Genomic DNA, 23,208 nt, shown 5'->3' with positions numbered 1-23,208 from the left:
AGGCTGGTCAGGTGATAGAATGATGTAATTTGGGATGTTCACAGGGAAGGGGGCTGTCAGCAAGGTCCCTTGTCCAATCTCAAATTTGAGGTGTGACATGGTCATTGTCCCTGGCTGGTATATATTCCATAGTCACTTTGAGAAAGCGATTCTCTCTCCTTCAGTTTCTTACTCTCTAGTCTTACTGAGGCTGAGTTCCAACCACTTACAGGCCTATTTAAGGCTACAAACTGCAGCTGCCTGAGAATTCTCGAGGTCCCCAGAACTAACAAACCATCCTTGGCATGGATTCCCAGCTCATTTTTATATGATGAAAGCCAAATATGCTTGTCAGAATTTATTTACCATAGTGGTTTAATTAGATCACACACATACATACATACACACACACACACATACACTCACAAGTTTTTATGGAAACATAAACAAACCTTCCTGGAAATTCTTCTACCTCTGCTGGTTTTCAAAATCAGTGCTGCACATAGGAAATGCAGCCCAATTAAAATAACAACAGTACTGCTTTGAAAGATGGTAAGATGGAGGTGGGAGCAGGGTTTGGGTCAAGACTGCCTCAAAAATAAATTTGTCAATTTCTCTATAACCCCAACCTTTTATTGTCCCTGGACAATAAAACTGGACCATAACAACATGGCTTAGGTTTCTACTTTTGCTTCAGAAAAGACATATGTTTTAAAAAGATATGCAATTAGCTAACATTTCATAATCCTTCTGATTAAGGCTGCAATGGAACATAAATTTGATAAAGAATAACAGAGAAAGCAAGTCTTTAAAGTGTATTTTTCTCTACCTGTTGGCTCTGTGATTTTAGAACAGCCACATGGCCACAGCTGCATACTACACAACAAAGTTCAACAGAGCACAACTTTCATACATCTGGAGAGCTGTTTAATAGAGCATGCTAGCAAAATGCGGTCACCCTAAACAGCTACTTTGTAACAAGAATGTTACAAATGGGGTGTAGTGTTGTGACTCAATCCTCTCATTGTTGGCACACTTAAAAGAACAACAGAACCATTATTGAGAAGTGTTCTTAAAGTTTTGCAGTTAAGTGAAGTTTTTCAGCGACCCTTGCTTTTTACCTAGTCTGGTTGTGGTAGGGACTTCAGAAGAACAATTTTCCAGCCAGACTGGGGGAGAGGCACTTTCAGAAAATAGCGGTGAGGTCCAAAGGGCACCTTTTCAACCATGAAGAACCAAGACTTTTGGTGCAGAAAACACCAGTTCTGTACCAGGGCCTGCCCACAAAAAGTCATCTTTGGTCAGCATGGTTTTTTACTAGTGAGCAGAGCTTGGGCAGAGTGCTGAGGTGTGCGGGGCAAGGCTGAGGACCGTGGTGTGGCTTCTGGAGGTGGCCGCCTCACTCAGCACAGGCAGGGGTCCATAGGAAGCAAAGTGCCCTTTTGTCTCTATTTATCAGAGTCGCTACTGTAAACTGGGCCATAGAAAGACAAATGAAAGTCTTAGAGGCAATGGCTGGTACTTGCAGGCTTGTTTAATGTGTGTGTCAGAGAGGAGAGGAGATTTGGGGGGAACTTTTGAAAAGGCACATTCTTGCTGTGCATGGAGATTGGGTCATGCATTTGAACAGTAGTGAGTGCTTTAATACTGCTATTTTTTTTCAAAAGGCATTTTAAAGCACATGTTATAATTTTGGAATTATACCTTAAGTATACTTTTGAAGTGTTCAAAGGCAAAACAAAGTTGTGGTTACGGATTACACAGCCAGCCAAGGAAAAGGCAGATTTATAAATGTGTAGGAGTCAGGAGAACATTGTATGATTTCCTCCGTGTATAAATCATCTTCTGTTTTCTTCTGTTACTTGTTTATATTTTAATTGTATGTGTATACTTGTTTTGCTCACATGCTTGTATTTGTACCACTTGAGTGCCTGGTACCCATGGAAGCTAGGAGAGGGTATTGGATCCTCTGGAACTGGAGTTACAGATGGTTATGAGCCACCTTGTGGATGCTGGGAATGGAGCCTAGGTCCTTTGAAAGAGCTGCCAGTTCTCTTAACCATTGAGTTATCCCACCAGCCCTTCTGTTTTCCCTTAAACCTTAGCGTCTGATCTCATTGACAAAGCAGAACAATGTGATCTCTTGTACTGGAGACCCCATGTTTGCTATTTGATCCCCATCACTTACAAAGTCCTACTGTCCTCTGTATCTATGTGGTACCCATATTGCCCACCTTGTGGCTCGAGATTAGCCTTTCATTTAAAAGATAAGAAGAATACTTACGGTTCTCCCCCACCTTGAATGTTTTCATGAGAGAACCCAGGACGCTGTGGCTGAAACGAAATGATTTTCAATGTCATCAATGTTTGAACTGGTATCATTAAAAAGACAATTTGGGGAATAGCATGGTACTTTTTTTTTCTTGACATTTAATATTTCCTGTTGTAAAAAACCAAGAGGAAGAAAAGAAAAAAGTCCACCAAATAAAGGGTTTCTGTATGCTTAGTAATTCAAGTATTTTGAAGGGTGCTTAAAATCAAAATACCCGAGGTTCAGACTTTTGAGCACAATCTGGTCTCCTCCTCAAGCCTTGGGGGAAAGTTGACGTTTAGTCTCATTGATTTTTCCAAGGTCAGGAATATGGCAAGAGCAAGAACAAAAACCACAGGAGCGGGGAGGGGAGGCTGGACACCACTCAACCTCACTCTCCAGCGCTTTCTCAGACAAGCAGAGGGAAGCCACGCCCAGCCAGAACCACACTCGCTCCCAGCCTTTCCCTTCACGGAAGACATTACCACGTACGGTACAGATGAAAAAGTCAAGAGCCAGACATCCCATGCTGGATGTGAATTTAAACTCTCCGCTCGCAACCATGTGAGGGCCGGGTCAGGGAAGCACATGCAGTTTTCCAAAGGGAACACAGAGAACTTTAAGAAGAACGCAAACGGACAAGATCCAGGTAACATATAATGCTTTACCTTCGAAGAGAAATATTGGTAGGAATCCCCAGTGCACTGAACTCTCAAAAGAGTTTCCTTTCTTTTAAAACTAAGCATCAAGACCAGTATCTGTAATAGATACTTATAATATTGGAAATGACGAGCCTTAGCATCCTGTATAGCCACACAAATACTTCAGAGAATGCAATTGAACATGTTTGTTGAATATGGAAGCTCAGTGTATTTTACATCAACCATACATATGCTATGTTTCAGGGAAAGAGATACATATGACCCATTCACATTTCAAATATTGTTCTGCTAAATGACAGCTACCTGCTAAGAGAACAAACGCAGAGCCTAGAAGCTAATAATAATGCAATTAGTCACTAGGGCCACATCTTCAGATACCAGGACCAGTGCTTGGATACACATCATTACTATTGATCATCATCAACTAGACAGATTTACCCTGACAGACACTGTCCATAGACACCTCTGGTCCAAGGGTGGACAGAGAGCCCTGGGGTTGTAGTTAGTATGAGACTGTGAAGAGACCCCTTTTGAAATTCAACTGTCATTTCCTAATCCACATCATTAACTTAGTGCAAATTAAGTGTGTTCACTGCTGTAAGCCTATTAATTGGGAACATTTTAAAACAGTATTCCTGTAATTTTTTTCAATATCTATGATGGAATACATAAATTTAAAACTGAAGAATGGATAGGAATTCCCAGCCCCATAGATGCTTTACTCCTATAAAGCAGTATTTAAATTTACAAATGATATTATTAAATATAAAATATTGAATGCATAAATTATATTATTTTCAAGGATAATGAAGACTAAGCTGTGTATGGTGGTGCATGCCTTTAATCTCAGCACTCTGGAGGCGGATCTCAGTGAGTTCAAGGCTGGCCTACAGGGCTACATAAGAGGGACCTTCCTCTAGACATTTTTGAGACTTTTAATTTAAGAAATCATTAATTAATCTAATACATGAAGAAACGAGTGTAAGTCACCCATAATGTACACATTACACTTCTAGTTCTTTTCTAATTCCTTTTGAAGTTAACAACTGTATCAACCTGTTAGTGAAGGAGATTTGTAGGTGATAGTCCGGTATTTAGTATTATCATTAGACTTTTACTTGCTCAGAACCTTTGATCCTCCAGCCTCCTAAATTATTTAAATACACTGTCTCTTTGACAGTTAGGAAAGCTGGGCTCTATGTGTGGGGCTCACGTAATTCCTGGGTGTGTGCCAGCAATTTCCTGTCTTTTAATCAACTTTCAAGGTATGTCTTTCCCTTGCCTCACATCCCCAAACCTTGCCCTCCTCTTCCTTCCGGAATCATCAGTCTTCCCCATGGCATTAACAGTCCCAGGCTATCACACGATACTACCTTGTATTATGAAGGGTTTGCGTTAGCTCATTCAATTGTGACTTGTGTGACATTTCAAAGAGTTTCTTGGATAGGAATCTTCCTCAGATGAATGGATAATTACTGATCTGTTTCTAAGGAAACTTGTTCCATTCCGGCACTAGAGTTAATATAGTTTACGGGTCCTTGGCGGGAAGAGGGATTGTAGTGTTGACAGTCACTTATGGATGCACATTTGTTTCTGTGTAGGGCACTGCCTGCTATCGACCTTGGTCATGCAGCTTAGATGCCTCAGCCTAAAATCAGGGAGACAAACAAGATAAAAAGCCTCTTCCCCCTGTGGCGCCCATAAAGGAATAGATAACTCACCTCATAGTTTTCTTTTGCTATGTACAGATTCCTCTCCTTAATCTTACATGTTGTATAGTCAGAAAATCAGTTAATTATTATATATCTTAGTCATGTGAAAACTGCAGAGGTAATAGTCAACTTCACTGTGGGTGTTAGTTACACAGACGTACATCTAAAGACATTTTGCCCTTCATTAAATGACAAAAAGAGATGGAAGGACGATTTTGATTGGCTCTCTGTTGAATGACGTATTATGATGGACTAGATGGACTGATTTGGTTAAACTCAGCATCTGTGTTTTGCGTTTCTTGTGGGTTATTCAAGCAAAGGGCTTCCAAATACCATCTTTGCTACTGTTTGTGCACCCCATCGCCTCCTAGTGGTGGTCAGTGGTAGTAACATGTTAAAGTTGTTTGCGCCTTTTGTTAACAGGGATTAAATCCCTTGGGCCTAGATTGACTTTTTTGAAAGGATGTTCTGAAGCCTACAAGATAATTCGAAGTAATAACGATCTGTTTTGCTGGCCACACTCTTCCTTTTCTTCAGTCTCAATTCTTGAGAAGAAATGACTTGTTAGCCTGCACTGTTTAAGGTTGAGTTCTATTTTAACTGCTCAGGCATTTCTATCATGCATAGCATCTCAGCGTGCTGAGGTCTTTATAGAGCAATATGAACTTATAATATTTGGAGAGGCTTATGCAAACTGTGAGCTTAAGAAAGCAGCTTTCAAGTTAAGAGGTTGTCATTACCATGTGAGACATTTTAAGCAAGAATTTAGCTATGGTTATATTCTCTTCATAAGGTTTTCCAGTTCAACAAAGATTTGAAAGCCCAATGATGCCTCACAGAGCCCTAAATATTTAATGTCTGTCTTCCCTCCTCAACATTACCATGGGGATGAACTATATGAAAGCAATGGTTTCATCCAGAGATTTTCATAAGTACATATTACATCCTTTGAGTTTTCCTTTTTTAAAAATGATATAGAAATGGAGACAAAAGAGGCAGGTTTTAAACACATGGTACTGTGCAAAGCCAGGATCAGTAATTAAGATTAATATAAAGGATGAAAGCCAGGCGTGGTGGCGCACGTCTTTAATCCCAGCACTTGGTTGGCAGAGGCAGGCAGATTTCTGAGTTCGAGGCCAGCGAGGTCTACATTGTGAGTTCCAGGACAGCCAAGGCTACACAGAGAAACCCTGTCTCGAAAAACCAATATATATATATATGATCAGTTATAAAAAATTATGAAGCTTCTTTGAGGTTTACCCTATAATTTGGGATTAGCAGACAACATGCACTATTGCAGCTAGAAGTTTGAAAGCCAAGTATTTACTTATGCCTCCCTCAAGCCACCCCAGGAGGATCAGCTGTAGGTTAGATGATTCTCTAAAAGGTATGTGATGCTACTTTAAAAACCATTGTGGACAAGGTCTCTGCAAGCTCTTGGGTTCCCAAGTCCTTCCGTCTCAGCAAATGCTAGCTGTAGCGTTTGTCAGCCAGAAATAGAGGGCTGTGACTCAGCTAACTAACAAAAACCACTTACCGGCCTCTTTTCTCTCTTAGATTAGGAACGTGAAACACAAATTAAAATAAAGGAGAATCTTCTGGCCCTCAGACATTTAAGTAATACACAAACTTATAAAATGGAAATATAGGCAAGGAAAAAAACCTCAGGGCGACTCAAAGCATAGCATCTTACTAACCCATGGGAAATTATGAATGAGTTCCATTAAGTTTTATAAAATTAAGTTACTCCCTGTCTGTCTGTCTGTCTCTGTCTGTTCTCTCTCTTATCCCCTCCTGTAAGTATTTGTGTTAGCTCTGGAAGGCTGTTCAGTAGAGACTTAATCTCTACAAGCTGACGCCCCCTTCTCCTCTATGGCAATACGCGTCTGCTTCAGCAATGGAAGCACAGCTGACTCAGCCTCACGTGTGAAACACGACTTGTACTTATGAAATAGAATGGGAACACTAAAACTTAAGCTCCAAGACCTTGAAATACAGAGCTGTGCGGCAGGCCAGCCAAAGCTAAATCAGGGCCCATTAACTTAGATACGGTGAAAGGAACCCTGGAGTCTGCATAGATGAAAAACCCCACATTCCTTGGCTTCATTCCCCAGAACTCAGGGTGCCATTTAGACTCTGTCCAAGTTCTGCAGATGTTACAAAACTGCATAGTTGAAGGAGAGGCAACCGACCTCAAAGATAGAAGGGGATTGGGACGCCCAGATGCCCAGAGAGCAGTGTCACAGGGAGCAACGTGGTGAGAACGTGGCGTGTGTCTCCTGAGCAACGGAATACTTTGAAATGGCTGACAGCTTAAAATAAATCCATAGAAACCAAAAGGCACTAAGAGTTAGCATCACCGCGAGCAGGTGAGCTTGGCATATGACTGGCCATAGTTTAGTTCTCTGTACTAAAAATAGTGACTGGAAACCAGCAATTGATTATGGAAGGAAAACAGATGTAGAAAACAAGGCACGCTGTGCTCTTGTTTGAGTAGTTTAGTGTTTGAGGCACGCCCTTTTGGATTTGGGAAACTTTACACATACAACAAGGCAGTGTGCGGCCCATTCAGATCTGACTTCCTAGCTCCTCAACCACTGGTCACTTGATTTCCAGGGACTCCTCAGCCTCGCCTTACTGCCTGATCACAGCAAAGTCACCTAAGGAAGAGCCAGGGTGGCCAGGATGACTGCAGCAGGTAGGGGATGTCCGACCCTACCCTGTGGGAACCGCTGACAGGAGAGCCGCACAACCTCTTAGACATCACTGGGCTCCGAGGTGGCTTACCCAGGACAGATGTCTTGCCTTTTAAGTCAGCCTAGAAAAGCCATAAGAAGTGGGTTAGTTCTCATCTTCATTCTGTGGCCTTGGGGAGGAACCTTCTTGATTTCCAGTTTTCTGCACACACACAGCATGCCATGCTTAAATATTAGCTGAACAGGGGAGGGTGAACAGGTGGCTGGCAGCTTTGCTGTCTGCTCTGTACGGCTTTCACCCTTCCAGGATCAGCAGCTTCTACAGTAGGGGGTACGCACAGTGAAGACAGTTTGGAAAGCGAAGCTGGCAGGAGAAATGTAATTTGTGTGGCTAAGAGTATTACCTCCTTCCTAGGAGAAGGCTTCACAACTGCACAAAGCACTCTTTAGCCTGCCAGGTTTCTTTGCTTTTAACCAAATGGTGGGCAGTAATAAACAAGGTGAGAAAAGAGAAAATTCGGCTTAATGCCTACCAAACTTTATAAAAAGCTTTAGTAGTTTTAGAGATAAATGTTCTAGCAATGCTCCTAAGAAGAAAATGACATTTTTGTAGGGAGGTGTGGGTAGAGTGAAAGGTAGAAAAATATAATCAAATATCGACTATGGCCTGACCACGCCTTCTTTTGGCATTCTTTCAAAGAAAGGCCCTCACTATGGCAGTGAACAAGCAAGTCTTGACATGAATTTGCTTTGTTTTTTCCTTTCTGTGGCAGGCAGCTGGAAATGCAGGATCTGGAATTTGACTAGAATTAAGAGAACATCAGTAAGACTAACGTTTAAGTTAAAGGTTGTAGCTCTAGGTTAGGCTAAATTTCATGACCATGACAGGTTATGGCCTCTAGTCTCTTGGGATGATACATTCTTGTCATGCATGTTCTAGAAGAGGATATTGGATGCTTGCTTATGGAAGAGGATATTGGATGCTCGTTTATGGGGAAGAGGATATTGGATGCTCGTTTATGGGGAAGAGGATATTGGATGCTCTCCACTATCCAGTCCTGGTTTGGTCTCTACTCAAGCACATGGTCACTGAGGGTAGACCACTGTTCCTAAGCTTCCTTGTTCCTTGCTGTGTGTGTTCATGTGACATTTTCTGAAAGAAGAAACAGGAAGTTCTGAGATTGTCCAGGTCTGATGTCTGTGGAACTACCATGATGTTGTCCCCCTCTCCTTCTCCCTCCCCCCTCTCTCCCTCTCCCTTTCTTCTTCCCCCCCCTCTTTCTTTCTCTCCTTCATTCATGTGAGTTAAAGAATGGTTGATATAGGTTAACAAAAATGTTAGTATAATGAACTGTATATCTAACTACACTGTTCTATGACTATTAGAATATTATTTTTCTTTTGTGTCAGTGCTTTCTTTCTTTGTAATTAACATGAGATCTGGGACTGAATATTTTTTTTATATTTACAAACACAAACGTGTTCAGTTTTCTTCTTATGAGTTTATTCTTCTTCTTATGAGTATAAAATAGACTTTACATGGTTTAGGAAACTCAATGGAGAATTAATGTTCAGCATTTGTTCCCAAACATGAAGTAAAATACAAGAGACAAAAGTTTGTTTTCCTGAAATTAGTAATTTCATATACTTATTAAAACAGTATTTTCAAATATAGTTATTGTGAATACTTCACTCTCCCTTATTATTTTTGATACATTGATCCCAAAAGATTATGAGAAATACTTTTGGCGCTCGTGGTAGAGATAAAACATTTTACATTTTAGCTTTTCCCTTATTACTATAATGATGAATTCAACATCTAAGTCAGAGAAGTAAGTGACTAGGATGGTGGTTCTCAACTTGTAGGTCACAATCCCCTGGACAACCTTCTATCTCCAAAAGTTATCTATATTAAGATTCATAACAGTAGCAAAATTGCAGTTATGAAGTAGCAAGGAAGATAATTTTATGATTGGAGGGCACCACAACATGAAGAACTGTATTAAAGGGTCGCAGTATTAGGGTGGTTGAGAGCTGTTGATCAAGAGGCACTTTCTCACATACTGACTAAGCGTCCAAGCTAATGAATGTTAAAGGAAGCAAAGAGTAAAATGTTCACTCTGGAGATCAAACCACAGAGAGCATGCTAAAAGGTACTTCTTAGCCTTGAGTGATCTAAGCGTTGTAGTTCTTAGAAGTTCTAAATTATCATTTGCTAGCTCAGATGAAGCCTCTAAGAGTGGAGAAAAATTGGTCCTTAGAGTAGGCTACTCTTTCTTCCCAAGATCTCTTTTCATATGTAGACAGGTATGTTGTCTAATGGTGATGGGGATTTGTGGTGGGTGATCCCTGCTATGGAAACATGGTTGTGTTACAGCCTTAGCTCCTTCGTGATCTACAGAGATCTAGAGAGATCTTTGTTTCACATTCAAAAGATGAAATTTGAGGATGAATTTTTATTTGAAGTCTGTGAAGAAAAAGGTTTTGGGGTCAGGCTCAGTCTAGAATCAAATATTTTCTGTGATATAGAGGCTTCATGTTGGATTGTTAATATTGTTTTCTGTTTTCATCTTGAGCTATCATTATTGCTTTCCAAGAGCAATCGTTAATGTACAAAAAAGTAGTAATCCTAGGGAAAGACTTAAGTGCCAACTGGGCTGCTGGACTTCAAGTATCAGAGATGGATGCTCCGTAGTCAACACCAAAGATCATCCTTGGTGTATCCTTTGAAAGAGTGGGGGTCTAGACAGGTAATTCCAAGGACCACTCTGATCTTAGGCACTGTGGAAGGCATCGTGTCTACTGAGGAACAACTCAAGCTGGCAGGCACTAAACTTACGCCTTTGAATGTGATAGCTCCAATAATTGTGTTAAAACACAATCTATTGGTTACCTTGGGTTATGAGGTAAGTTTTAGTTTGTTTCTCTTCTCAATATGGGTACGGTTGCTATGCAGATTTGACTCTTTAAATTGTTGGATGGAGGCCATGCTGATGATGTTAAAAGTTAGCAGTCACAATTTCCATAACTTTTTAGATGTTGTAAGGCGGCAGGAAATCCAAATGCACACCCGTCCTGAACATCACGGAGAGACATGCAGTAAGTTGGACCACACTCAAGATGCAATTACCTTTGATTTGGGTGACTGTGTCTCCTGTTGATAAGGGTATTTGGGGAGGAGAGGAGGTGAGGGGGACTGGGTCGGCTGAAAAAGCTCACAGACCAGGTCAGAGACAGAGGCCAGAGGAGGAGGAGTTGGAGGGGAAGGGAACAGACAGCTGGGGACAGGCGTAGCAGCTCGATCTCCCGAAGCAAATGAAGGTGGCTTCAATGTTGAGGAAAGACAAGATGTGATTATGCTCATGTCCAGATGAAGGGGCCTTTCATATCTAATAACTTAAAAGTTGTAAAATATCTCGGGAAAAGTAATTTTTATGTATTTTTGCTTTGAAAGCACTGACTGTAGAACAGCGCTTTAAATTTTGATTTCAAAATCTCAATGGAAAGGATTTGGGGAATGTAGGTGGTTGGGTTCTACTAGTCTGTCTGTGAGGGCATTTTCCCCCTCAACATGAAGGCAGTAAGGTACCTAAAACTCTGCAATGACATATAACTTGCTTGCAAGGTAGGCGAACATAAGGTAAACAGTCACATAGCTAGGGAAGTTGGAACTTTTTGGAGCACAGAGATGCTTGCTAACCTTAGAAGGATAGACGCCATGCCTAAGATCCTGTCTGAAACAAGCAGATAGCACAGCCTGTAAACAAAACCTATCCTAATGAAGGTCTAATCACACCTTCAAGATGGTAATATTGAAGGGAAAAATCTGATGTTTAAGTAAGATATTTAGTTGCATGCTTGGCTTATTACAGTGAATTTTTTTCTGTGCCACTAAGCTTTGGGTTTCTTTTCTACAGTCATGCCTAGTTATTTAGAGACAGAGGAATCATGGAAGAAAATGATCTGTGTAATATCACAATTACTTAATGTGCTACAAACTTTTTGATTTAATACTTTCATAATTTATAGATAATCATACTTGGTATTGGATTTAGATGATAAAGTTTATTTTTAAAGAGAGAAATTCATGGACTTGTGGTTCAGGTCCTTCCCTTCCTACATTGATGGAAACTACTGGTCAAGGTCCTTTGTAGGAAAAAGATGCAGGACCCAGACTACAAGCAGCTGGGAGAACAACTCTCCCAGAAGAGTCAAACAGGGATGGGAGAACTATTTAATTTTTGACATTTTACTTTCTTTACTTTGTCGTTCTGTTCTGCAGACTGCCTTCACGTCAAGGGGCATTCTTGGTTCATCCTGGAATTAGACAAGCCTGTCTACCTATCTGCTTCTGCATCTCTAATGCAAGGATAACCATGTTTCCTAAAGATGTTTGGGTTCTGAGAACAGTGTCTGAGACTATGAGCTAATGATTAGCTATCATTAATAACATTAGGATATTAGAAAGGCAATAAACTTAAGTATATAAAAGTTGGATTTATAGTGAGAAAGGGGTAATGGGAGAGTGGGGTATTCCTATCATTTTAATAAACTATATCATACTTGCATATCCTTCCACCCCGGAATTTCCAATAGTTATACTCCTCATAAAGAAACCTACTAAGGCAGTGTCAGAAGTAGGTATTTAGTAATATTATTAACACTTCTGAATAATTGCATTACTGATTAGTCCCCAGTATCTAGGCAACATTAGATACCTCATTACTGGTTTTGGCTGCATTGATGTCTTCCTTGGGGCTCCTAGGATGTGAGGGAATGCCTAGTGAATATGTTAAGCAGTCTGGGTCCTCCTCCTCCTCTTCTTCCTCCTTGATGTGCAGTTGTGGTGTCACCTCTGTACTGCTGGGGTCATACCACGTGGCATCTTGTTCTTGAGATCCTGGAAGCCATTTTTGGTATGCAAGCCCCTCAGAGCTGTCCTCATCTTCCTCTCCAATGACAGGAAGAGTTACAGGCAAGGCACCCACATTGGTGCATGCAGAGGCCACAAATTTATCACCTAGGGCTTCAAGGATCTTGGTAGGGTCTGCAAAACCTCTTCTCTTTTTATTCAAATCTACCAATTTGCTTTGAGTATCCTTTGTGTGATCCTGAAGAGACTCTGTGTTGGTTGTCTGGGCCTCGGTTGAAGTGGTACTTGAGTGGGGAGAAGGTGACAGACAGCAAGGTGATTTGACTGGTACAGAGGCTGGAGGCAGTGAGAGAGGGAGAGGAGAGGGCTCCTCCTTAATTTCAGGGATGACTTGGTTTAGAATGTTTGGTTTGGCCTGGTCAGATGGTAAGGTTAAAGCACTAAACTTCTCTAATTCAATCAAGAAGTTGTCGAGGAAAGATGACGGTGTTGGAGCCAATGGGTTCGCTGGTGGACACCAGTCTGTCAGAGATAGCCACCCTTGGGCAGTTCCCTGGATGGCTCTTTCCTCTGGGCCAGGCATAGCATTGTTCATGGGAAGACAGGCATGGTCACTGGAAGCCAACTTACAAATGATCAGGAGTTATGAAGTAAAACAAACAAAGAAGATAACAACACATGAAAATGCCATGAGAGAGGTACAGTGATGAATATAATTTTAGGCTGTAGCACAGACATAGATGGAAGACAGTTGGAAGATTTCTAGATGGGGAGAAGTTATTCGAAACTTAAATGCATAAAATCATTTAGGCTAACTCTAAACCTTTCTGCGAGCAACCAAACACTCTTAGTTCTGGAAGATACCAGCATCAAAAGGGAAGCTAGAGAGAGCTTCACAGGCATCAGGAGGGCAGGCAATGAAACCCTAAAAGGCTTGCTATTAATCCACTTCCCTGAGACGATGTGGACTCTTGTCTATACTGCAAGTATAGCTGGGGATAGTGAATAACTCAGCTTTGTTTTATTCTCTGATTTGATTGACCGTTTTGCCTCCCCACTCCTGAGTTTTCACAGTTGCCCCATTTATGAGGCATAAAGCATTTTAGACTTAGTAAAAAGGAGCATATGTTTAAGGGAATAAATGCTGAAATATAGTTCTTAACCATAGAGGTCCAGGATCCGAATGAGACCAATCTTGTGTAATCACTGCTTCAAAGTCTCAAACACCTCCAAAGTAAATGCTCACACCGAAGCAGACAGGAGATGCCCGTGCAGGGCCATCTGCTAAGTGTGATAGTTTAGGGAAGCCCAAGGAATCTAATTTATAAAGCTGTCTTGGGAAGTCAAAATATCATGCTTTATATTTTAATATTATTGATATAGTTTGGATGTTTTAAGTAAAACAGGTGCAAATTCAAAAGAAGTACTTGTAAAGAGCCTGCCTAGTAACTTGTATACACTGCTCTTCCCTCACTGTACGGGGGAAAAGCAAATTTTACATACTGTGCATCCAAGGGCCGTGGAAGAGGCTGGCAAGGTGGCCTTTAAGTTAGTGCTTTCTAGATACTTGACTTTGGTTTGTGAATAAAAGTCTTTCAGAAAAGGTTTCTGGAGATGCATATTCTGGTTGACTGTTTAGGATAATACTTCACACATGTAGTCAAAGGTAGCCTCGAGCTTTCCTCTGTCCAAGTGCACAGTATTTCCCACTGAGCAGTTGACTTAAAGTGTCCTTTAGTAGGGTGGGGCACCAGTGGAACTTATTTACATTTTAAAGGAAGTGTGATGGAATCTCATCATGGGGTGTCACGAATGGCACCAAGTATAACACAGCCGTGTGAGCATCTTCCTACGGGACCCAAGTCTGCCAAGCCACTGAAATGACGTCATACCGTACACATGTTGTGATGGGTTGACAGCCGCATTGGTCCTAAGGTGAAGTCTCATCTGATAGTCTATTAGTTCTCTTACTGGCTAAAGTTCAACTTTATACTTCTGGATACAAACACAGAAGTGTTAGGGTTGATCTTAGTGATTAGATGTTGGGAGTGAGTGAAATTGATAGTAACTCAAGATGGATACTTTTATTTTTTTCTCTTGTGTGGACAGAAATATGTGCGTGGGAAATCTCTAAATTTCACCATGGTCATTACAACTGTAGTATCTACTGCGATCTGCTACTGCTGACTTCACTGTTACTGTCCCCATGTCACCTTTATTCCTGTTAAAGGGCTAAAAGAGCAAAAACTTTAAAACGGACTTGATGATACTAATATTAAATGTTAATTTTGATTAAGGAGTATCCATATCACAAAATGTAGTACAAAGTTAAAGTTATTTCATATTAAAAAAAGATTAGAATTAGATTCTGTTTTACCAAAATAAGAAATAACATATTTGAGCCTTTCTCAAAATAGAAATACATCAAGCTATGTGATTTGAATTTGCCAAAGAATGATTCAAAAGTTATTAATGTATTCATTTCTCTATTTGTAAATACCAATTAGAAAATAGAAGGCCCATCTTTTTTGTAATTTTGTATCTTTCACTATTTAAAAATACATATTCTTTTTTCCTGAAATTGACCAGCACAATACTACAGGGATTTCCTTCATTAAGCTAATGGCATAATAGGATAGATAGCCAGTTGAAATGAAACTAGAATTTCTTTTAAATTATTGACATAGGGTTTTTTTTTTCCCAGTAAGAACAAGACAATTGGTTACTCATGAAACTTGAACAATCCTCTATTAAAATTTAAAATTTGGTATTTGTACATTCTTCTATGTAAAATGCAGTATTATAACACAAGTCATGGATGCCATTTAAAACATATTCAGGAAACAGACAAAAACACTGATTTAAAATATTAGCTTGCCATCGTTAACTAGAGAATATGAGAGAAGTGCTTCAACGCCAATAAAGATTTACAGATGCAAGCTTTTCTCTCCTGCATACATTTATTTAAAAGTTCAATCACTTGAGGGTTATCTGAGAGTTCTCTTAAGATAGATGGATGGTAGGTAAAACACATATGAATGGATGAAGATTCTTTTTCTATTATCAAAAGAACCTACTGAAGGAGGGATATCAATCTCTAAATGTAAAATGCTGGAAACTCCATAATCAAACTGGCGCAAACTGCTCAGTTATTCAGGGGAAGAGAATTTATGGTAATTACCCATGACTAAAACCTAGTCATTAGAATTAATAAAATGCCAAACCTTAGACCTTTTAAAGGACAACATCTCAATTGAGATAGGTTTATAGGTTATTTACTTAAGTAGGATGGGTTAGGCTCCTGGGGAAACTGTCTGAAACTAACCTTGACTTCACATTTTCACAGTGTTAATGGTCTGTTATCCTTGCCCGGAGCTCAACAATTAACATAACCTACAACCGGATACATAACTTTCATTGCTGGGAGGCGTTTGACAATGTTTTGGAAATAATTTCACGGGTGCTTTACATGTTTATATTTTAAAATAATTGTAAAGGAGAAAGAAAACCCTACCTACATCCATAAGGTATCTTATAATTCAACAGAAAAGTGAAGGAAAAATTTGGGGGATAAGGGAAGTTGGATGATAGCCTTGGTCTAATGGACCAATTCAGGATGGGAAGTCCTTTCTAGATTGTATTGAGAAAGATAATCGGTCATCTTCAGCTACCAGCTTAGGTGAAATAGTGGAACTTGTGGCCCCCCAAATAATAAAAAACTGAGTATCTCTAATTATAATATTTAAACTAATAATGGAATTATAGGCCCTAAATTAAATATAATACCTTAGACTATCTATGAAGAAAATACCTTAAGACTTTCGTAGAATATTATATACCTAATAAATATAATGATTAGATATACTGTATATGTGTGTATATATCTCTATGTGTGTAATTTATATACACAGAAATACTGAGATGTGCCAAGAAAGAAATGTGATGATACTAACATTTTCTCTCTCTTTATAGACTATAACTTGAAAACAGAATTAACAAAAACGAACACTAAGTTTTTACACCAGCATCTACTTGAGGAAAGTTAACATATTTTCTAACCCGCAAGCCACGTACATGAACATATGAATTTGTTTCTTTACAGTAGGTACGATGGTCTGATATCCCCCAAATGGCCTACTGATGATCACATTCTGAGATCCCAAGTACGGAGGTAGCAGGAGGGACTGGCTTCTTACCTTATTGGAGCTTAGGGTGTAAATTCTGTCACTGGAGTAGCTGTGGGGCAGGGGAGGGTCTGGGTAATCCTCGGCACCCTTTGCGTTCCTCTTGACAACCTCGACGTAGGACACGGGGAAGATGCCTTGTCTGTTGGTCCCTGGGATTTTACCTTCGTACCAGTTTTGGTCAACTCTTTTAAGAAGAAGAATCCTGTCGCCCTGGAATGAGCATTGGGAAAAATGCATTGTCAGTAGAGACCACAATGATGTAAAAAAAAAAAAAAAAAAAAGTAATTGTGTTTGTTTTCTGATAAAGCGGTAGTTTTCTATTTGGAACAGTTTTCTACCTCAGGTTTTTGCTTGATCGGAAGAAAGTGAGCAAGGGTGCAGTGTTTATTAGAAAAGCATAGATTGTCAGCACAGATGCAAGCAAACCTTCCATTCATGACGTTAGAGTCCTAAGGATGCTCGGTCGATGGGAACGGGCTTATGTCTGTTTTATGCAAGTTCAAAGTAAAACAACTTGTGGAAGTCATTTCAAAAGGCAAACAGTATGGAAGGTGCCCAATCAATGGCAGGAACCTCATCTAATCTCCACTAGAATCATTGTGAGGACATGCAGGAGGAAGAAACTGTCTGAAATGGGTCACAGATGCCATCTTCTGGAAGGCATAATGTTGGATGGCATGCTGTTTTCCTTCCGTACGCTGCATGTCCTGAGAGGTGACAGAGTGTGGCACCCAAGAATATCCATAGCCATGGAGAGGGCTAATGTCCCCCTGGGTCTGATCAGGACGTTCGATACCAGCATCCCTTCTAAGTGTCACTCTGCCCACTAAGCGTTTGAGTAGCATCTTTGGCTTTTGCAATAGTAGACATTTCTATGAAGGGAGCCCCTTCCAGGAAAGGCTCTCTTTAACTCAAAGTGCTGTACGGTTTGTTAAATGTGCCGCCTCATCACCAGGTAGAACATATCAAGGAAAAGGGAATCTCCCTAAATTGCACTGATTTTCTCATGTACCCAGAACAGGCAGCTGACAGGCTTTCCTGGGGTGTCTCACACAATGGCCAATCTTAAAGTATGATCCAGAAGATGCTACCCTGTGCAGTGCTATGTGGGTTTCTGGGTTAAGTAGTACACAAGAAAGGTAAGAGAGACTTGCTGATGATGCAGAACTAGGGATGGAAGGAGAGAACTAGACCGCCTCCTGCATCTCCGAGCCGCCCTCACTTTACCAACTATTCACAGGCACGGCATATTCTAGATCACCCCAATTTACACTACCATATTTTCTGTGCTGTGTGGAGACCCGGTTGCCTCAAATGTATACATGCCATTGTTTAGCAAATTCATTTAGTATCCTGACCTGTGCAAGAAAGGAAATTAAAGAATTCCTTTTGATTTTTGTTTTCAGACAAATGACTTGCATTGGATAGCTTGCTGGAGATATGTGGGTCCATCACAAGGCTTAGCAAAGAATGATCAAAGAAACAGGATTGCATAATAGCTCTTCAAAAAGGCTTCTAGAGAGGATATATTTTCATTACATTAGGACCATTCATTCCTTAATTCCAAGATAAAGTCGAGTAATGAGTAATGAGTATAAAGATATTTTGAAATCTTGTAAATAAAATTCGCTCTCCTCTCAGGGTTCCACAGATGTGCTTCCTAGTATCCAGTAGAGGCACCAACTGGAGGGGACTCAGGGTCACAATTCTCAGGCTAAGCCACAGATAGACTCTCAGAACTCAGTTTCACAGGGCAGGGTCACAGGGAACAGAGGGAACAGTGACCCTGGACAGCCTTGAGTCTTTTGTAGAAGCTAAAGAAGACCTAGAATGTTCTAGAAAAGAAGGTAACCTAGCTCAGCTTCAGAATAGCACAGTCACCGAAAATACCCCGACCAAGAAAGAGCACAGCTAGGTTACCTTTCGCAGGGAGAGTTCCACATTTGTGTCTGCATTGAAGTTGTACTTGGCTATGGCTTCTCCAATCTCTCCGGGCTGGACTGGGGGTGGTGGTCTTGCGGGCTGCACTTTTTCCGGGGGTGTTAGTTTCTGTAAAAGAGAATAACTGTTAGTTTTGTAAACTCGTGACAACCTTTGGGACAGCATCCGCCAGGAGATAAGGAGAAAGGACATACCTCTACGTACGAGATTGGGAAAATGCCCACTCGGCCGTGGTGTTCCCCCTCATACCAGTTTTGGTCAATTTTCCTGAGGATGTAGACAGTGTCTCCTTTCTTAAATGACAGCTCCCTGGAGGAGACATGATCATGGTTACTGGACTCTTTCTGAATGAATAGCAGTTAGTGTTATGATCCATATTCTTTATTTACCTGAGACACATCTGCTAAGCTCAGTTAGATGAGGGTTTCCTTATGAGTTTCGACAAGTCACTTAATGTGATCTTGGAAATGATTTTGAAGAGCAAGTATATAGTTCACACCCTATGTAAATGATATTCTGCAGTGATATGCAATTTGAAAGAGGGGACAGATTATTGTCACCTTGCTAGTATATAGTCATATTAATGTTTATAAGCTAATAATTTGGCCTGTACTGAGGGTATTTCTAAACATCACCTACTTAAAAGTTTAGAATATACATGGGAATTATAGGCAAGTAACTTTTCTTCTAATGTGAATATAGATTCTTTCTACTGAATATATTAAAATTCTATATTCACTTAAAATTCTGGATATATTCAGTATAGGGAAGCTGCCTTATTCTCCAGTTTTCAACACTCCATCTCTCATGCCAGAGCTAGAGTCCCATTTTGATAATTTGCTGTATTTTTATTGTAATTTAAAATGCAGGCTATTGTGGACCCTATGTGAAATGAGAAGTCATCTCTTCTTTCTCTTATCTACAATTGAGACTTTTTTTTTATTACAGTTGAGCTTGTTGAATAATAAAAATAACTTTATATGAATACTTATTTAAAACACATATATGTGTGTGTTGTTCATATTACATACAAAAAGCATTCACATCTAATTTAAAATGACTAAAATTGGCTTCTTCTGCAGGTTTCAAAGATGGTTGGGTTTATGAGCCTTGGAAGTTACATAATATAGAACCACATTGGAGGTGAGAGATGTTCTTTTTATAGCTTTATTTCTTCTGAGAAAAGAACAAGAGGAGGATCATTAAGCTATACTAAGACAAACCTATTCATAGGATGAGCGGCTCACTTTCTTCTTGGCTTTGATGGGTGGCTGGTGAATACACTTTACAAAAGCTCACACAGATTGTATTAGTTTAGATACACACACACACACACACACACACACACACACATGCACGCACGCGCGCGCGCGCGCGCGCGCGCGCGCGCCCTGCGAAAATTAGGATGGTACAGGCAGGCAGTACCATGGCCTTTCCCCTACTGCAACGTGGGAGAGCAAGATTCCCTGACTCTCCATCAGGGACCTCCAGAGAAGGATGGGGTCCATGAACAGGGTGAGGGGCTTGGCACATGGGACAATTTAAATGCAGTGGTCCAGTCGTATTCCTGACCCTGTCCTCTGTGATGTGTGTCATCTTCTCTTTGAAGCTTGTTTACATTTTTGTTACTTATTTTACATTTATTTGTGTGTGTCGGTGTGTGTGCATGCCCGTGGGTACCCACACAACACCACATATGGAGAGCAGAAGACATCTCATAGGTATTGGTTCTTCCATTCCATTATATAGAAAGAAAGGATCAAGTTGTCAGGCTTGATGTCAAGAGCCCCTACCCCCTGAGCCATCTCACCGGCTCTGAGTCTTGTAGATTTTTTTCATGCTTAGACTTAGTTTTCAACTTATTGTTTGAGAATTTTATACATGTATACAATGTAATGTGTTCTGATCAAATCAACCCTCACTCCTTCCATTTTAACTTTTCTCATCTTGCCTTCCCCTTTCCCTCTTAACTTCCTGTACAGCTTCTAGTGTACCTGGAACACCTTTTGAGCCCTAGGCACACACCCTTCCTCTGTTATATAGTCTGCTATAGTACATACTCAGGAAAGACTTTGATGGCTTATCACAAAGTACAAGTAAAATAGATATACCTTATATAATTTTTTCACAACACCTTACAAAGTATCAACAGCATGTCTGGATTACAGAGGAAACACAATAATTTTTACGGTGTAGTTTGTCTCTCAAAGGCTTCACCAAGGCCCCAGCTAAGCAGTGCTATGAGGTTGTGATGGGAACTTTGAGGTGAATCCATGGGAGAATTTCTGGCGATGGGGAGGGTGGCATACTTTTGATGGAGACAGTCCTCTCCTCTATAGATCTCTACTGTGTGCTTCGTATTAACCTCCTTCATTTACCTGCCTTGTCTTTTGGATGAAGAAGTTCCTAAAGAAACAGGAAAGCAACACAGGGCTATGAAAACACCAACACTCACCACAGACAGGGCAGGACTGGGTTTTCCTAGGAATCTCTAAGCGCTGAGTGCTGTAAGATGCAGCTTTCTCTGCATGGTCCTCTGTGCGTAGGTGTTCTTGTTCATGCCACTACCTGCCCTCGGTGTAGCTGGACATACAAATGCTCTCAAGTTCCCCTTGCTAGGTAGGGATAACTACTCTGTATTGCCTTTTATAAAACCTCAATTCTTGACAGAAACATTTCTAGAAAAAATACTCTTCTCATTTCCCCGTGAAGCCCTTCTGCATTCATTGTGTGTCACTCATGTAACTGATGGGGTTTAAGACGTGGCGATTCACAGCTGAACTTGAAAATAAATTATCCTGTCCGTTAGTAATTCTAAAGGAGCTAGCTGATTAGCTGATTAGAGTGGGTTATAGAATTCAGAGTTGAGTCTTATTTGTAACACACTCATTCACACACACACCTCACAACAATAGTGAAAATGAGGTTCAAACATAGTGCATTTTTATTCCACTTACTTAGATGTCTGAGCTTTGAAATCATAGACAGCTTTTGCAGGCAATTTCTGAAAAGGAAGGTAAACATTTTGCACCAATTTAAAAAATTGTAAGATTTCACGTAAGGGCTATAAAACACATGTAATTTAAGTAATATGTGCAAGTTACCAAGAAACCAAAACCAAAACCAAAACCAAACCAAAACAAACAACAGAGCAGTGAGCTAAATGGGGGCATAGCTGATTTCATCATCAGGCTTCGCTTTAGAACTAAAGTAGGTCAATGCCATAATACAATAAAATGCCCATGAAGTCGTCTGTCCTATGTGCGCCCTTTTTGAAAACTATAAACAGACAATTGTAGAGGGCTAGCTGTTCTAACTTCTTTGGATTGACACTAGTCTGTCTGAGTCATAAGGAAAGAAACAAAAGACATAAAGGAAGTTATCATAAATACTAAATACTGACTATCCAAGAAGTAGCCTAGTTATCAAGAGGTTAGCAAAAAATATAGGAATAGAGGGTTGAGAAATCCTTTGTCTTATCTTTTAGTCATGAAGTAATACCCATGCCTGCCCTCAAACTCTTGGGCCCATGAATTTACTTGAGGCATAACATACTATGTAGCTTGTGACATCAGTAATTCCTTCACCCCATTTTTCTTCCCTTGTGATTCTGGTGAGCATTAACACAACTTGGGCAAATTCTGACTTTGTAAGGGTCCCACAGGCTATCTTAGAAGCTGTCAGTCAAAGTCCTTGTGGCTTCCAAGGCAGTTGGGAACAGGCGTTCCAGTTCTGGTTTAAGGATGATGGAGCAGGAGTCACTGGTGTATGAGAACTTCTCAGTGCTACAAGAACTTGATTGATCAAAATCTGTATCTATTTTTAGGTGGGTGGGGGTAGGTGGGTGGGTGGGTGTGATCTGTACAAGTACCCACCCACCTACCCCCACCCACCCACAAAGCAGGGCAATTAGAACTCTATGGGTTCCCGAGTACCAGGTCAAGACTCAGAAAGGGCTCACTGCCCAAAGTGCATTCCAAAGAAGAAATGAGTAGAACATGGGCCCTAGACTCGGCCTCTAAGCAGTCCGTTTACAGACTCTCGTGGCTGCCTGGTTTTGGTCTCAACTATTGACTGATTTGAGTTACATATCTGACTGGTAAGTGCTTTCTCAGAAGGTCCTTTAAAAACAGTCCAATACTGTTCAACTAACCACCTCTTTTTCTGGAGTTCCTCTTTGTTCCCGTGATGCACTTCTGCCCAAGTCAGTCAAAGTAGATGAGTAACTTCTAGGGGACTCATGATCTGTTGGAAAGGATGAGAGGAGCCAGAGTGAGATTGTGCTTTGTTGAAAGGACACTGGCTAGCCACTTGCCCTTGTGGCAATTATTTTACTCTCAAATTTGGAGACATGTTGTTGATGAGAACATGGATGTAAAACTCACAAGTAACTGTAAAGTAATGATGTAAGACACACACTCACACACACACACAAATGAAGAAATACACAAACAACAAATATTCTAATCATATATAAAATATTGACAATTAATTACACTGCAATACTTGGTGTAGATGATTCCTAGTTACTGGGATTTTCACGCTCCAAATTTATCATGATTAATATTTCTATTCTTTTTGGTTCCAATATATAATTATTACTATAAGATTCAGAAAGAATGGAACATTTAAAAGTTACACATTTCTAGAAGCAAATGTTTGTGAAATACAATCTCAGAAGTGATGATAAGAAGAAAGATAAAATATGAACATGATAGGACTATAGTCATACCCTACCCAGTGCATGCATGTGTGCATGTGTGTGGAATGTGGGTGCTTGTGTCTGTGTGCATGTGTATGTGTGTGCATGTATGTATGTGTGTATGCAAGCATGTATGTTTGTACAC

General features: G+C 40.4%; 1 protein-coding gene across 17 annotated transcripts in view; it reads right to left on the bottom strand.

The window, feature by feature from the left end:
* Nucleotides 1-23,208, bottom strand: part of Sorbs2 (sorbin and SH3 domain containing 2) — a 200,440-nt gene that overhangs the window by 5,746 nt on the left and 171,486 nt on the right. For 14 of the 17 annotated variants that reach the window (XM_029480969.1, XM_029480976.1, XM_029480977.1 and 11 more), the window contains 6 exons: nucleotides 22,518-22,606; nucleotides 21,319-21,365; nucleotides 18,556-18,670; nucleotides 18,341-18,469; nucleotides 16,430-16,630; nucleotides 2,264-2,313 (listed from right to left, as the gene is read on the bottom strand). In XM_029480969.1, coding sequence (XP_029336829.1) covers nucleotides 2,264-2,313; nucleotides 16,430-16,630; nucleotides 18,341-18,469; nucleotides 18,556-18,670; nucleotides 21,319-21,365; nucleotides 22,518-22,606 — 631 coding nt within the window. Of the gene's footprint in view, nucleotides 1-2,263; nucleotides 2,314-10,490; nucleotides 10,686-12,078; nucleotides 12,859-16,429; nucleotides 16,631-18,340; nucleotides 18,470-18,555; nucleotides 18,671-21,318; nucleotides 21,366-22,514; nucleotides 22,607-23,208 lie in introns of all 17 variants that reach the window. The other 3 variants (XM_029480975.1, XM_029480972.1, XM_029480970.1) reach the window with 2 other exon arrangements.

Source organism: Mus caroli, chromosome 8, assembly GCF_900094665.2.
Source record: "Mus caroli chromosome 8, CAROLI_EIJ_v1.1, whole genome shotgun sequence".
NCBI classification, from domain to species: Eukaryota; Metazoa; Chordata; class Mammalia; order Rodentia; family Muridae; genus Mus; species Mus caroli.
Note: the sequence above shows the minus strand (reverse complement) of the source record. Positions and strands in the feature narration are given on the sequence as shown.